Source organism: Nyctibius grandis, chromosome 29 (assembly GCF_013368605.1).
Source record: "Nyctibius grandis isolate bNycGra1 chromosome 29, bNycGra1.pri, whole genome shotgun sequence".
NCBI lineage: Eukaryota > Metazoa > Chordata > Aves > Nyctibiiformes > Nyctibiidae > Nyctibius > Nyctibius grandis.
In genome coordinates this window covers 4,818,167-4,834,658 of record NC_090686.1, presented here as the reverse complement: position 1 = coordinate 4,834,658, position 16,492 = coordinate 4,818,167, and the positions used below count along the sequence as shown (strand labels likewise).

The 16,492-nt window shown below is 40.9% G+C and overlaps 1 protein-coding gene across 1 annotated transcript in view; it reads left to right on the top strand.

The window, feature by feature from the left end:
* The window catches only part of WNT7A (Wnt family member 7A), a 35,841-nt gene extending 34,919 nt beyond the window's left edge, over positions 1–922 (top strand). Inside the window, exon 4 of the mRNA XM_068419912.1 lies at positions 443–922. Coding sequence (XP_068276013.1) covers positions 443–922 — 480 coding nt within the window. The remainder of the gene's footprint in view (positions 1–442) is intronic.
* Positions 923–16,492: the final 15,570 nt, after the last annotated feature.

Sequence of the window (16,492 nt, the reverse complement as noted above, 5' to 3'; positions counted from 1 at the left end):
TTCATGTAGAGGTGGGATTTTCTGCCAGTTCACTGCCATATGCCAAAAATGGCAACGACAGACAAATCTGAAGCTGTACAATGATACTGCAAATGAAAGTGAAGAAAAGTTGTGGTTAAGGAGGGTCCCATTTTACCTTTGGCCCGGGGGCTGTGAAATTAGGCAAAGTTATCTTCCCCGCTTAACTCCAAGTGCAAATGGGGAATCAGCTTTGCAGGCAGAACTCAGTTGACACTGGTGAGTGTTTGCTACCTGACACAACAGCATCAGCAGGCAAACAAACCCCAGAGCTTTGGTGGGAATGTGGCTTATGTCTGGTGGCAACTCATGCTGGAGACCAAACCCATCCGTGACTGTCATTCAATATGCATCAAATAACCCTGTTGTTTTGAAGAGGCTCTAGCTTGTATTAATGCATCATTCTTTGTTCTTCCAAATACAGATTCTGGAAGAAAACATGAAGTTAGAGTGCAAGTGCCATGGGGTCTCGGGATCCTGTACCACTAAAACATGCTGGACAACCCTGCCTAAGTTCCGGGAGCTGGGCTACATCCTCAAGGACAAATACAACGAAGCTGTTCAAGTCGAACCCGTGAGAGCAAGTCGTAACAAGCGGCCAACCTTCCTCAAAATAAAGAAGCCACTTTCCTATCGCAAACCCATGGATACAGATTTAGTGTACATAGAAAAATCTCCCAATTATTGTGAAGAAGACCCTGTCACTGGCAGCGTGGGAACGCAGGGAAGGATGTGCAACAAGACAGCCCAGCAGTCCAATGGCTGCGATCTGATGTGCTGTGGTCGAGGTTACAATACACACCAGTACTCGAGAGTGTGGCAGTGCAACTGCAAATTTCATTGGTGCTGCTATGTTAAATGCAACACGTGCAGTGAAAGAACAGAGGTATATACCTGTAAGTGAGTACGTGGCTGGGCAGGCTGACATGTCCCTGGCCATGAATACATTTGCACATGCACTCAACATACCTACACAAGACTGTAGGAAAGACCTGCTCTCCCAGAAGAATTGCTGATGAATGGAGCCCTCTCTTTTCTTCTCATGTTTCATTGCTTATGTGGATACACATTTCAGACTCTTATGAAAGTCAGCCAAGAAACAAAACCAAACCAACCCCACCCCGAGCCACCTGGCATGCAAAACAGAGAGAAAAAGATCATCTCGGCTAATCTGCACCTCTAAAGCAAGAAGCATTGACTGCCTTGTGAAGAGACACCAGTCAGAGAAAAAAATCTCTAAGCATGGCAACTAACTGTTGGTTTGGAAAAAAGATGGTCAAAAACTTCAGTGTATAAGGAGCAGGGAGCGGTAGGGGAGAAATCCTCAAAAAAGGGCTTTGCACAGGATGGGATGGACAGTGCCCCATCGTGAATTGCCCGTGTGAGTGTGTGGATGACACAGATTTAGGCTTCTACACTTGTGAAAAGCTTCTGCTGGTCTTGCCCATCTTTCCACTTCATACCGTTTGCTACAGCGAGTAGAACTGTTGAAGTTTTCTGTAGACACTGCTTTATCTGCCTCTTTTGTGTGTGTGTGTGTGCTGCAGATTTTAGCACAGGGATTTGGGACACTTGGGCATAATAATAGCAATATTTAACAATTTATTCAGATAAAACTAATATTAATTTATTTAATTAAAATGAACTCTACCAACATTTTTGGAACTATTCTGCAATTAAAGTAGATAGCTGGCTTTCTTTGTGGAATAATTTTGTAGAAACAGCAAGGAAAAACTGGAGCTGTATATATTATTCTTAACTAGGATATTTCTATTAGTTGGACTTGCAGGATATGTTCTACAGTACTAGATGTTTAAGTACAAAAGCTGGCATCTTTATATATATGTACATACACAAACACACACTGTTGGTTTTGTGGGTATTTTTTGGTTTTTGGTTTTGGTTTATTTTTTTCCTCCCATTTGCTGCTAGTTGTCTGGAACAAAAGTCAAGCGGTAGGGGTGACAAATCTTTACCAAGTTGTGGTTGTTTTTTTTTTTTCTTCAATTAAAGAAAGAAGCGTTAATAAAATCCTGTTTGGAATATGCCTAAAAATAAGAAAATCCAGACAAACTTCCATCTTTTGGAAAAATCACCCATAGGATAAGAGAGTATATTTTGTAAGAGACTATTTTTATATAAATATTTTATTTATACTACGTCTGCTTGTTCAACCTGTACTTTTTCTCAAAACAGGCATACAATTTGTAATTCTTAGGCTATTTAACAGAGAAAGGGTAATTAGTTTGTGGACACAACAGCAGCAAGCTGGGTACATTCAGCTGCAATTGGTGGATGTGTCGGGAAGCAGAATGAACTTTCTCTCCGGATGTGTGTACAAAGTGGCTCTTTTCCTGCAGCTCAATCTGCAGAATATGCAAAACAAGAACAGGGTATGTAGCATCAATTTTGTCACATGGCTTGAATTCATGATTGGTATTAACTGGATGCTCATTTATCCCATTCAAGAAAAAAACAATCCGAATTAGCTTCCCACATGGGTCAGTCATTAAACTGTGGCGTTATGACTAGCAAATGTGCTGTGTGTGCTGTCAGTTAAACCTCTATATTGTGTTACTGTCAAATTTGATTTTAATCAGTGGAAGACTGTAGACTATGACTGTAAAAACTAGCATGACACACATCGTCTGATTCTCATAGATAGGATACAAAGCTTACTTTTTGTCCAGCTCTTTTTGGCATTTACATTATTCTTTCCCCCCAAACGGCCAGAGAGCTCAAAAATCCAGAAAAACATCCAGGCAAATTTAAAGACTGCTCACTTGTTTTTCAGAGCCCAGCTAAGGCATTTTGTGTTCCCTTTACGGTATTTCCTTTTTATCACTGCTAATTTCTTCTTTGAGTGGTAAATATTTCTCTTTTTTTAGATTCATTCTGTTCCTCCTGCTTGACTCATTTGTGGCCGATAAAAAAAAAAAAAAATCTAATTTTTATGTTTTTTGTCATTGGATAAGGAACATGGCCCAGCGCTACTGATGATATTGCATGTTCTGTCTAGGACAGACTAAATTCTTCCCTGCTTCCAGACTACAGGATCTCATGACTTAAATGAGGCTAAGAGGGGCATCAGCGAAGGGAACAAACCCCCACCCAGCATGCAGTGCCTTTCAGTGACTCCTGTTGGTAACAGCAAGCGTTACACAGAGTAGATGACACATACACATCTTGTGTTCATTGAGCTTTCTGAGGCAAAACTCCCACCTAAGACTGTGAAAACAGAGGAAGTTTTCTGAGAAAGTAACCAGAAGAATCACAAAGGATGTTGCAAAGTTTCGCTATAACAACCTAACCTTTTAGAACTTGTCTGAATGTGGCATGGTATTTTTTTTTAAATGCATTTCTTGTATAAATGTTATTTATGTAAGGACACAAGCCCATGCAGTACCTGATCCTAGCAATGTATAATTAGGATTAAATATACAGTTTCTTTGCAGACCTGCCACTTAACACAACATACAATTTTTATGCAATTCAGACACCAGCACACGATATCAAAGGGAAATGATTAACGTAATTTACTTCCAAACTTATGGCATGTCAATATAAAGCAATATGAAAGCAATTTTTGGGGGTAATTGAGACACTGCTTTAAGGTCTTCTAAATTCCACACATCAAGAATTGATAAGATATAAAATGCCATGAAAGACATACAGTATGGACGTTAATTACAACACTATATTATGGTTAAATAATTCAGATCTAACATGTAATTTTGCAATCCCCCCCTCCAGTTTGTGTTGGTTTTTTACTTAGTGGATACCATACCATAGTCAAAAGTGTGTTTTCTTCACTGATTAGAGTTATTTTACAAATTATTACTTTTGCAGCATGTTTTTACCATAGAAAAGTAATCTGTAAAACTCCTGCTTCCTGTATATTTCCGTATGCAGTGATGTGCAATGTACAGCTAGCAGATTAATTATTGAAGGACAAATATCTTTAAACAGTTTTACTCACCATAATAAAGAACTGGATGCGCAATGAAATGAATTTGGTACACATTTTCCCAACATTTTACAAAATTGCTGGTGATCAGTGCATTAATTAGAGAAAATGCTGATTTGTTTGGTAACTGGAATATTAGTTTGGGAACTATGAATGAAAGAAATCAAAAGAAAATGATGAAAGCACAAGGAAAACCAAATGCTGCGTTCAACTACAAAGTATTTTGAAATTTGGCTGTGTCATCTTAGATAGGGGAAATCTGGCCCATCGGAACCTGCCATGAGTCTGGAGTTAATTGGTCGTTCTCTAAATGGGCCTGAATGGCACGAAGGATAAACAGGAGAAGGAGAAAGATTTATGATTTTGTAGATATTCCTCCCCCCGACAACACTTTGTTCTTTGTCCTCAGGGATAGAAGAGCTCTGTTTTTGCTTGGTGAAGAACCACACAATGGGAGTGAAATGCACACAACTGCAGAACAATACAGCCCTCAAAAGAGAATACATCTTTTCATCTCTACTAACCAAGGGAAGCGCTCGATTCCTGTCCACATTAATAACCTAGCTGAGGCTTTTAAAGAAAATATACATTCAAGATGAAGGAAGAGTAAGAGGAGTAGGAAGCGTAAGAGAACAAGCATAATTGCAAGTTGGGAAGCTATTATTTATGAAATCTCACTTCCTTATTTGATAGCAGAACCGTGATTCATGGAATGGAGCAGTTCTGCCTTGGGATTCCTAAGCGAGTTTTAAGGATTTTACCTCTCGGCCTTTTCAAAAGGACAACTAACCTGAGTACAATTAGCTTGAATACTCGAAGTACCTACATAAAACATGAAGCAGTCAATGATTAAGTTTTCTTTGCCATGTATGCACAAACCTAATGGAGATATGTTTTTCAACAGTGATAATTAAACTGAAACCATCCTTAAAATGTACTCTTAAGTGGCTCATTTGGTAAAGTTATTGTACTAGTTACTTAGAAAACAAAAATAATGGACACGTGCCATATTACATAAAGCTCTTTATGAACTATCTTGTGGATTACAAAACCATTTTTAACTGACCACATTTAAAAATCAATTTGTTGAATACAGAAACATCGCAGACTGCAGTCAGGGCGCACATATTCAAATTAAGATTCAGCATAAGTATTTCTGCCAACATTTTTATATTTATCATTATAGTAGATATTAGGAAATATGCACTGTGAACAACCAAAATGAGTGTACTAACTAACACAGCCCCCTGCCCCCAACTTGTAACCCCAAGAAGCCAACTGGACAAGCAGCTCTCCAACTCTGCTGTTGGTAGAAGGACTCAACTGCAGACGCAGTGACTGACATGCCTAGACAGGGCTGGCCAAATCTGACTGACACTGTGGCTGTCAACCAACAGGTGTAACAATCCCACTCAGGCTTGAGCGTTCCAAAACTGTCCAAAATTGAACCAAGTACAGAAATTTTATCACTCAGCAGAACTTCAGATAAGGATGCTCATCTAGATTCCAAAACATTCTCCCTCAATTCATGGTTATCTTAGATAGTTGTCACCATGGCAAGTGACCTAATTTGCTAACCCAATTCACATTCTTCTGGTTAAATCATACCAATAGTTCCTTAAAAATGGGCATTTTCATCTTGACACAAATTAAGGGAATCCTTCCTCTGGAAAAAAACAGTAACATATGATTAAGTCAAAATGATGAAGAGATGTACTTGGATCTAAAGGACTCCAGGTGTTTGAAGAAGGATATCAGAACTTTGTGATACCAGAGGCGATGCTGTAAACCCCTACAGGCTGCTTCTGATGCTTAGGAATTTTATGAAATTACTGTTTTTTTCCATTTTGTTGTTATTACGTATTCACAGATACGTCAATAGCACATATCATGAAATTTGCAATTGGGAGGTCAGAAGCAAGTCCCAGAGAAATCACACTTCTAAGTGTAGCAGAATATATTTACTACTGGTACTCTCAGGTTCATGTAATTCCTTACCTTGATCTTGTATTTTTGTTAGCAAAGTCACTGCATCACACTCTTATTAGGAAAGATGCCTGCTTTGTAAAGAGTTTTGATATCTCTGGGGGAAGATGAGACTATATTTACCTTAGAGAAATGTTTCCAGGATTGTGTGCACACAAAAAAACCCAAAAATGAGGTAAAGAGGATGGTATCAAAATTGCACCTCTTACCTATGATTATTAACACATAGCCAAACTCTCTTAGAACAGAAAACTTAACCCTAGTTTTTGTGTTTCCTATGCTTAGCTTGAATCCTTTCTCTATACCCCCAAAATACATGTTGTATATATCACACCAGATCCACAGCTGATTTTGTGGTTGCTGATACAAACAGTTCACTAGCAGTACATCGCAAGCCCGATACTACCAGCATAGAAAACCCTGTGAGACTCTAATTTATAAGAATGCACAGAAGTTTTTCTTGGGAACCACACATTGTGCACAACTTTCTGTTCCTGCAGTGCTTCACTTTCCCCTCTTCACCAGCATGCCTGTCTGCAGCATGTACGTGCTTGTTATTTTGTCCTCTCCAAGCACTTGGAGTTTTAGCTCTCTGTGGAGAGTTTATAAGCTCCCCGATCCATTCCCAGTCACTGATGGCTTGTGTGTCTTGATTTTTGGTCTGGATGTGGGGCTACAGTACAACACAGGAGGAGGATACTCAACACAAAAAGACATTCCTCCTCTCACAGCATACCTTTAATTTTTCAGACTGATACAAGAAATACGGAATTACTCCAGTTACCTAGTACACCATGTTCTCCTAACTCACCTTTTCAATATTATTGAGAAAGCTTCACTGATGTTTTTTTAAAACAGAGTTAAAGAGAATGGACCAAAAAAGGTGTTCTCTAATCAGCTAAACTTACATAAGAAATTGTAGTAAAACCTGTACAGAGGCAGTGCTGAGTTTTGTTCTTCCTCAGGCAGACTCATCGATTTGAATGGGACTTCACATGAACTGTACCATAGACGGTGCTTAATATTATCGGTTAATCACATTTACTCATTGTCACAACCCTTTTCCAGTCACTAATGTTTCTCATTGTCTCAATGTTATTGAGCTTGCTTCACTCACACAATGTCAGCAAATGCTGCTTTAACTGTTAAGATTTTACAAATTAGTTTGGCAGATTCTCTCTTGGATTCTTTATGCCATTTCTCCCTTTATCCTGAAATCCTTTTATTATTTGCACAATAAGAGGCCATAAAAGCCATAATACTCTTAGCACTTCAATGACAAAAACCTCCCAAACTTATTTTTGGCCCTATAGAACTTACAGAATAAATTAAATCAAAATCCATTAGAGAGGTTTCTGGTATTGTCCCGAGGGTTACAGTTTACTATCACATACTTGGACTCATTCTCAGCAGTGGAGCATAGAGATTCTCCAAGTGACAGCAACAGTATCTTGCAGAAAAGTAATTTCTACCAAGATCCATCAGACTGCTTTTTAGAGCGGTCAGAGAAAAGCAGTTCATCAGACAAGAACTAGTCTAACTAGGAGACAGATAAAGAAACTTCAAAGATAAAGAAACTAATGGCCTATTACAGATAGGGTGCAGCCCAGAAATGCTTTGGAAAACAGAGTCAAAAACACACAAGGAGAAAAACCGCTGAAAAATTCAATGCACAGAAGGCACATGACTGAGTCTACCAGGGAACACAGAAAGGGCTTGGCTAAATGGGCAGATTTTAGCCCAAGCTAAGGCGGCCTTGTAGTTACATAGCTCATAGTCCAATTTCATTTGGCTCAAGCCAAACCCAAACATCTATTCCATTGAATCAGCAAGAAACCTGTTTTGTGAGTTGTTTCTTGCACTTAATTTCTTTCTTAGCAACTTTTCATTTGCACGTGGGCCCATGGAAATATGCACTGTGGGAACCACATCTCTCAACATATAGGTTATTTCGAAATTATTTAAAGTTGATCTGAGCTATTTTAAACTACAGAAGATATTAAATACCTGGCACCTTGAGAAAGACGTTAACAAAGGACAGAAAATATACAGTACAGGTGGTAGCATTAGACCATAATGCCATCACACAGGACTGGAACATATATAATTTATCACAAAAAAAAAGTTTTTTCATATATTTAAAAATAAAAATCAGGATAGTTCCTTTTTGTCTTCTATAATGCTGTGGTGTCAAGTTGTAGAAATGTTCTGCACTAAGCCTGGCCTCAGTCAACCACTATTATGCTTGTAAACAGACAGGAAATCAGGAGACACAAAGCACAAGAGGGTTGGCCAGTAGGCACAAAGAAAGCCTGTGAAGGAGTTAGGGCTACAGCCCAGATTTGTCAGCTTTTGCCATCCTGTTTTAAGGAACTCGAGCAATGTCTAATTTGCCTCCATTTATAAAATACGCATCCAGATTTTACTATTTTGGAAATATATTTGCTGCATGTAGTAGGTTTGCCGCGTGTTGTAGGTTCACTGCATGTTGCACATAGCTGAAGTGAGGAGACTCCTCAACCTCATTAAATGCTAAGCACACAGTAATTAATATAGCCTCCACATTAAGTATGAGTCATGCACCAGGGGGATCGTAGAAACCTGGTCTCATGTTTTGTCTCCTTAAGTCAAATGATTAACAAAGATATGAGGCAAAGGAGTTAGCAGAGAGTAGGCTTTGAAAGTCAGAAGATGCAGACAGCCGTTCCGCTGAGGGAACAAATAGCCTCTGGCGAGCTGAAACTCAATGCAAAGTCTGAGGGTGTCCATAAAGCAGGGACAAGTTGCTGGGATGCTTCATCACCGAAAGCATATAAAAAAGTTAACAAATATTCTAATGGAAAGCGTTTAATAGGACAGTGCTAAACCACACTGTATTTTCTACCACCAAAAGAGGGGGATGTGAGGTGACTCACTCGGGTCAATGAGTTGTAGCAACTAAGTACAAATTGTGAGAGGTAGAATAGAAGCTAAAAAAAATAAGAAATGGATTAAAGCCTTTCTGAGAAGTTAGAAAGGCAATTTATCTGCTCCTGTCTCTCCTTTTGTACTCAGCTTGGGTACCAGTCAGATTATTTTGATGCTTGCCCATCTTTAGTTGCAAGCCACATGAGCTGAATTCAGATTAAACAGTAAAGAAAAAAAACTTCCCAGAATATATATTGTGTTTATTTAGGCCAGACCAACTTGGATGAAAGCGCAAAATCAATCAAAGCCTAAAAGGAAGCTGGCAAACTGTCAGTGTCTCAGCACATCCTAGCTGTGCTTCCTCCATGAGAAAGCCAACGGTGAGGGGCTGAGAAATTCGTAGCGTTTATAACATAACGTTGGTTTATACAACAACAAGAAGAGATAAGGTGATGTGCAGACCTTAATTAGTGACTGCACACCAAAGCTGTCATTTTGATGACTTGTTTGGGCAGGAGCAGTAGTGGCCGGGTGATAGATTATTCTCTCTTTATCCTGCCACAATGACATCTGCTTTATTCACAGATCAGCCACCAGTTGCTACAACAACGCCAGTGTGCTTTAGAAAATGTTGTTGAGCTGCTGAGAGAATCTTGGCTACCCATTAGCAAAATGTTAACTATGCAAAACCAAATAGCGTTTGGTTTTGTTGTAGGAAAGAAGTCAATGCTCCGCAATAAGTAAGAATGTCAAAAAGAATTTACATTCAAAAAGTAGAGAAGGGGTTTAACCCATGATATCACCATGATTCAAAAATTCCCCCGGAATTCATTAGTGAGACATTAGGCCTGAAGAATAGAGAAAATAAATAACGAGTTTTAAAAAGAACGAACAAATACACTTTCCTCTGAGCAGCTTGTTGTCTGCAGCATTTTAACATGTCCTTGCCCCTTCACTTTTCCTGTTCATTGTCTTAGATTTTTACACAGTAATCCTTTTCTAATGGGGTTGTATTTATTTTTATTTCTTTCTTTTCTTCCCACTTAGCACTTTGAGGAGACCCTAGGTGCTGTTAAACCATGCTAGGAAACTGAGGTGACTGCCAGTAAAGTCACTTGCTCCCGCTTCGGTAGAAGGTGAGAGAACCTCACACTCCAACATATTCCTTAGAAAGCCAATTACAGGAAAGCATTTGCAGGCATTTGTACGAGGAATAGCTTTGTCCTCCAGCCAACGAAGGCGGCATTGCGTTTGAGAGCCAAACAGGGCATGCCGTGCCCGAGGAAACAGGAGCAACTTTGGGAGCAGGTGAATGTCCCCGATAAGTTACCGGTGGATGGCGTAGTGAGGAGATACGGACAAAAGCACTGAAATCTCCAGCTGCTAAAGTAGCTACTTTGAGGAAGACGTGTCTGAGCTGCAATGTTTAGAGTGAAATTCCTCCAATTTCTAGGAAAGCGCTGCTTGTCATCTCCCGAGTGATTCATGTCGGGCTGCCTGCCACCGACGGTGGTGTTAATGTGCGTCGGACGGCATCTAACACCGAGAGGTTTCCCCTGCTCCCGATCCCTGCTTTCCTTTGAAATAGAATGGGTCTATCTGTCTTGGTCATAATTTTTCATCCACCTCAAAGTTAAGTGAATATAATTCTTAATTTGTTTTCTAAATGACTCAAACAATTTTCTTCCCTTTGTCTCCCCAGCAAGATCAGATCGATTTTACAATGTGTTGTACTTCAAATTTAACTTCATTAAATGTTTATAACATTAAGAGACTAATGACATAAGCTCTGTCTGTGGTATTTATAGGCTTTATGAAGAGACTGAAGACCTGAAAGGACTGAAGTTCAGGTTAATTCCTTGAGAACTAATTTCAACACCTGTTCTTATCCTTAAAACACAAAATACTACTACTATTTCAGGGCTATCATGTTAATTTAACTGCAAGTTTATCAACCACATTTACCGTTGGAGGTAGAAATCTAAAACCAGCCCACGATAGATCATAGGTGTATTGTTTTTCTGTCACAGTAAATAGGTCCCAAATATTAATCTAATGACCTAGTCACAAACCAAGCTTAAGAAATTTTAAGCTGCTCACTACCAGAAGAACATATGCAAAAAATCACCACTAGCCATTTTTACTACATTCTGAACGCTTGTTATAGTCCCCTACCCAAAGTGGCTTACTGGGTCAGATGTGCCCCCAGTTTGATTATTTTTAATAGGCATTTTCACATTATGATTCCAAAATCATATTTTAAAATGAAGAATGCACCTATATTCTGCTGCTCACCACCATCCTGCCCAACTACCATATGTCTGTTTTCCCTCCTCGGTCCTGAGCTTTCTGCTTCTTCCAGAGATTCTTTCTGGAGCTGCTGATCTTCAGTCCGTGGGAATTAGTGGGAGATCACGAATACTAGTGCTAATGCTGAATTAGCATTAGTTGAATTATATTTCAGTGCAGCATTAATTTTCAAGGGGAAGTGGTTTTAGGGTTTTGTTGTTGTTGTTTTTTTAGATATTTTTGGATTTTTTTGTTTTAGTTCATAGTATAATTAGAGCTTCAGAAGTGCCAGTGGACAACTGTGTTCAGACAAGGATGGCTGCAGGAAGCTGTACCTGATGCCCACATCTGAACCTGCTTTTCTGAGCCCTACGTGTCCCAATCCACTGGGGAAGGCACTTCTGAAGCACTAGAGGGACATACCCCTACCACTGCTGCTATAAGTACACAGAGAGTAAGTATAAAACGGGGAAACAGGTGTGTCACGGGTGACTGATGGGTTGCTTGAATCTTTTTCACATCTTGGATCGTACCTTCCCAACTTTACCCAGGAATATCAGCAGACATTCTAGTAACTGAGCAGCAGATTAAATTCGGATTTCAGTTGGTCTCACATATGTCTGGAATGAGCATGTGGTACTCAGTGCTGTGCTTTTGGACTTAACGCAGTTGAAGACTAAGTTCAACAGCTCAGCACATTTGCCCAAAGCACTGGCGATTCACTTGGGGTTTCATCTTTTCGGAGGCTAAAGTTCACTCTCAACTTTAAAGAAAGAACACGGCACAAAAGGTAATTTTTAAAAGGACTCTGTGTATCACAGGTACGGCAAGCAAGGAGAAAGGCAGTATTCGCCAGCATCGTTGTCATGACTACAAATTGAAATCTCTGTCTTCCACACGTACGGTATGAAACCTGGGGAAAGTCCAAAGAGCATCCTTAAAAAGCCACTAACACCCCATCGCAGCCCAGAGCCTGGAGCGAGAAGCAGAGGCGGTCGTGCCGGCTCAGCCCTGGAGCCCATCTGCTCAGCGAAGCAGCGCCGTCAGGTGCCACACTCACTTGGCCACTGCTGGCCCACACCGCCAGCCATTCTTTCAGCTGTCCCCCACGTTTGTGTGCAGTATGGGCAAAGAGGGCAGTTTCTTTCACAGCTCTCCAGCTAAAAACCGGCACATACCCCTACTGCCCTATGGACTGCCATTCTGAGCTAATTATATACTAGGAACTTTATTTCCTGAAAATGTACACTGCCTTACCGAGAGGTATGGATAACATCTTCATCTGCCAGAAACAGGATTAGTTTTGACAGAGTTATGTTTACAAACATAAAATTTATCACTTTTTTTTTTTTTTAAATAGCACCTGTGTACACCTGGAACAAGACAGTAGCTAATGATTTATGTTGGACAGTAACAACGGCTGTTTTTGCTGGAACTATGCCATAACTTAGTGTCTGTTACTCTGCCCTACTGGGTCAAGACAACACATCAGTCAAGTAAATCACTTAAGTAAATTATTGAGAACTTAAATTGACTTTTTCTGCATAATATGTAATTACTTCCTTGAACCAACATTCCCTTACATCAGCGATCTAAAAAGCTTTCTATTTATTTTTTAACTGAATATTGATTGAATTTAAATTACAGCCAGCATGTACTATTTATCTGAAGTTCAGATTCTAGGGAACAAACTTTCCGACGACTCTGGCAGCCTTTACTTGCAGTTCCTTGCCACCCACACGCCCACATCACTCAGCACAGCGAGCCTCAGAGCTGCAGATTTGCCCATCAAGTCCATAACACAAAAATGAGCCTGATGCATCTGCCGAAATCCACGGTGCCAAGACACTTGAAATTAAATTGCTGGGAGGCCTGGAGATGCTGGAGGTAGTGAAGCAGTATAGGGAAAGATGAAAGACAAGTTTGCAACCTCAAGTTCTCACCAAGATGTTGTGAAGCAGTGAGGATTTTTGCTGTAGCCAAGAAGAGAGTTAAAGCCCAGAACTGAGAATTACAAGTGTGAAATCTCCATGGGGACTAGAGAGATCTAGAGTCCCACAAGGCTGTATCTGGTAAGGAATATAGGCATACTTGGATCACAAGCCTAGAAGAAAAACAAAATATAGAATCATAGAATAATTTTTGTTGGAAAGGACCTTTAAGATCATCAAGTCCAACCCTTAACCCAGCACTGCCAAGGCCATCACTAACCCATGTCCCTCAGCACCACATCTACACGGCTTTTAAATCCCTCCGGGGATGGGGACTCCACCACTGCCCTGGGCAGCCTGTTCCAGTGCTTGACAACCCTTTTGGTGAAGAAATTTTTCCCAATATCCAATCTAAACCTGCCCTGGCACAACCTGAGGCTGTTTCCTCTCTCATGTCACTACAGAAAGACATCAAAAGAGATGTTGGCAGATCACATTCTGCTCCTGAGCTCTCGCCCTTACTTCAAACACAGGGTGCACGTACATGGCATTGCAAGTGTCAGAGCTCAGCAGCCCTGAGTCAGAGAAACCTGGCCAGGTCAGCTGCTCTGCACAGGTTTTTAACCCGTGATCTGTAGTGTGAAGGCAATTCAGTTAATATGATGTGGGCCTGTATCACTGGAATCATCTCCAATGTTAAGAAAAAAACCATCTGAGTGCAAATATCCTTCCTCTCAGATAGTTGTGTCCTGTCCTCAATCATCCTCCCCCAAAACTACTCTTCAAAAAGCTATTAATAAAAACCCAATCACTCTGTAAAGTATTTTTCATGCTTTAGGAGATGATCAAGTGGAAACAAATACCAATCATTTCCAAAAGTTTCTGCATGCAAGTTTGGTGGAGGGGAGGAGAGGCAGAAAGGAGACTCTGGGCTCAAAGAAGGAAGTTTTCAAGCTGGAGGAGTCTCACAATAAAACCTCTCACACAGACAGAGATCATGCACCCTGGGCTGCTTTAGGCATAAATAAAAAGCCCCTTAAAGTTAAGTTTGAAGCTGTGGTCAAGTGACCCTGGGCTGCAACGTATGTCTGGCTGAGGAGGTGGCTGCTGATCCTAGCAAGGGCCAGCAGGAGATCAAATTTGTCAATGTGGAACATTTAATATTCCTTAGTCAGAATCGTTTCCGGTTAAAATTGGCAGAAGTGGTGAATATAATTCTCTTAGTATTTTATTAGTGAGATGGGAAGTTAATGGGAAAGGGCAGCTCAAAGTACTTCTGCTAAGGCTAGAAAATACATTAAAGTCAGCGCTGTCGTGGATTACACCCAAGGTCACAGGCTTCAGTCACAGGAATTGATTAGTGATATTTACAACTCAACAAATTGCTTTCAGCAAGTGTGACATCATGCCCCACACTATTTACCAGAGGAACTACGTACAGCGAGGCTATAAAATAGCTCATCAGTCCGTGAGGAGGTTAATGTAGTTGGTGTGATCTTCAGCTAGAATAAGTATAATTCTAATCTCCTGATTAGGTCTAATCTCCCAATTAGGTCAAATATTCTGTATGAAGCTGCGACTGCGTGAACCTGGGAAAGCAAGAGGGGTGGTGTTAGTTGAGTTTACACACACCTGAGCACTCTGCTGACTAACATTTATAACAATCCCTTTTATTCAAATGTGAGATTAGAGAAAGCCGCTCTCTGTTTAATGCATTTAATTGTATTTTAATTAAGAACAATTTAAAAATGCAAAGTCCTACTTGTATCTGTTGCAACAGCATAAAGTGAACTCTTAGTACATCAGCAGACAAACCAGTGTGCTGTGGCCAAGTCAGGTCATGCCTGTATCCTGAGAACCTCTCCTTAGCAGACAGGTACAGACACTTGGACTGAATCTTGGTTTCTGTCTTTACCCCATAGCCCACTTCAAGTTTTACGACACAAAAGGTTAGGTTTACGCTGGTATATTTTACATTAGTTGAATGTGTCAGTGCAGACAGACACCGGGGAATCCTAAACCAGGAATCATTTCATTGGTTGCCTAAGGTCTGTGAAGACAAGCAGCTGGAGAACAAAACTCCCCACCTGCCCTGATGGGGTATGCAATGGGATGGTTCCTTCACACATGTCCCAGAAGGAATCAGGAGATAGGTGCACTCCCAAACCTCACAGACAACAGGGAGGTGGAGCTGGCTTTGGCTCAGGGCACCAGCCCAGCAGCCAAGGGGACTGCTCTGGTCGTGCTGATGTGTGCTCCATCTCACGCTCTCCATCCAGCCCCAGTGCCACCCAGCTCCTCTGCAGGCCCTGGGCTGTGCTCCCCAGGCACCTCACTGAGCTGCCCGCGGGAGAAGTGTCTCCTCAAGCCCTGACCATCTCGCTCAGAAGTGCACAGTTTTTCACTATAAAGAGGGCAGTTTTTTCAATGGCCAAAGGAGGCAAATCCCCTTTCATGTAATTGCACGCGCTTCAAGGTGCTCGTGGGCTTTGACCAACTGGTTTGTACAATCAGACTTTTTCTCCTCCCTGTTGGAATCTGTCATTTTCTAATGCATTACGTTACATAGTAAATTGAATGTGGGTTTGCTTTTTTTTTTTTTGCTAACCTTTATGAATCCTCTTGAGTGATCTGTGGATGGGATCAGCAAACAAATTTTGTTCTAGCTCTCCAAATCCTGACACATGAATTGATTTCAGCAGGACACATTAAGTGAATGATGGATCTCTGCCAAAAGGGCATGTCGGATTTTGCAAGGGGGAGGGGAAGAAGGAGACTTTGCTTTCTCCCTTTTTTCTCCTTCTTAGCCAGTCTTGTTAAGAAAGGGCAAAAGCACTCAAATTCATTGCTCTCAAAGTAAATTGCTTTTCTTTTCTACCCTCTCAGGAGTCCTTTTTCTTCCGGGCTTATCCCATTGTTGCCTTCCCCATCCTTAGAGCAAAAAGAGGTGAGATGTCTGCTTGTCCCCAGGGCTGTGTCCGCCCCATGAGCAGCCATAGTGCTGCTCCATGAGATGTGTGCTTCATGTGGGTTCAGCTTCCCCCCAGCCGCCTTGGCATTGCCATCGCTGCCGTTTGCTTTCTAGGGCTCAGCTGACACTTTCTCAAGCACATTAAGGCTGGCAACAAGAGCGGGGCTGTTGTTATAAATGACAGTAAGATCACAAGCTTGAGGGAGCTTGTTCCTCTCCGTTCACAGCTCTCTTGAGAAGTTTCCAGAGGCTGTAGTTATCACCCTGTTCTGTATGCCAAGCCAGAGCTTTTGATGCTAATTTGTTGGCACTGCAAACTCCCACTGCAAACGATAGATCCCATGACCTTCTTCAGTTACAGATAACACAAACTACAGTTATATTTAAGTGGCATATTGGTTAACCTCAGTGGCTTGCCTTTGA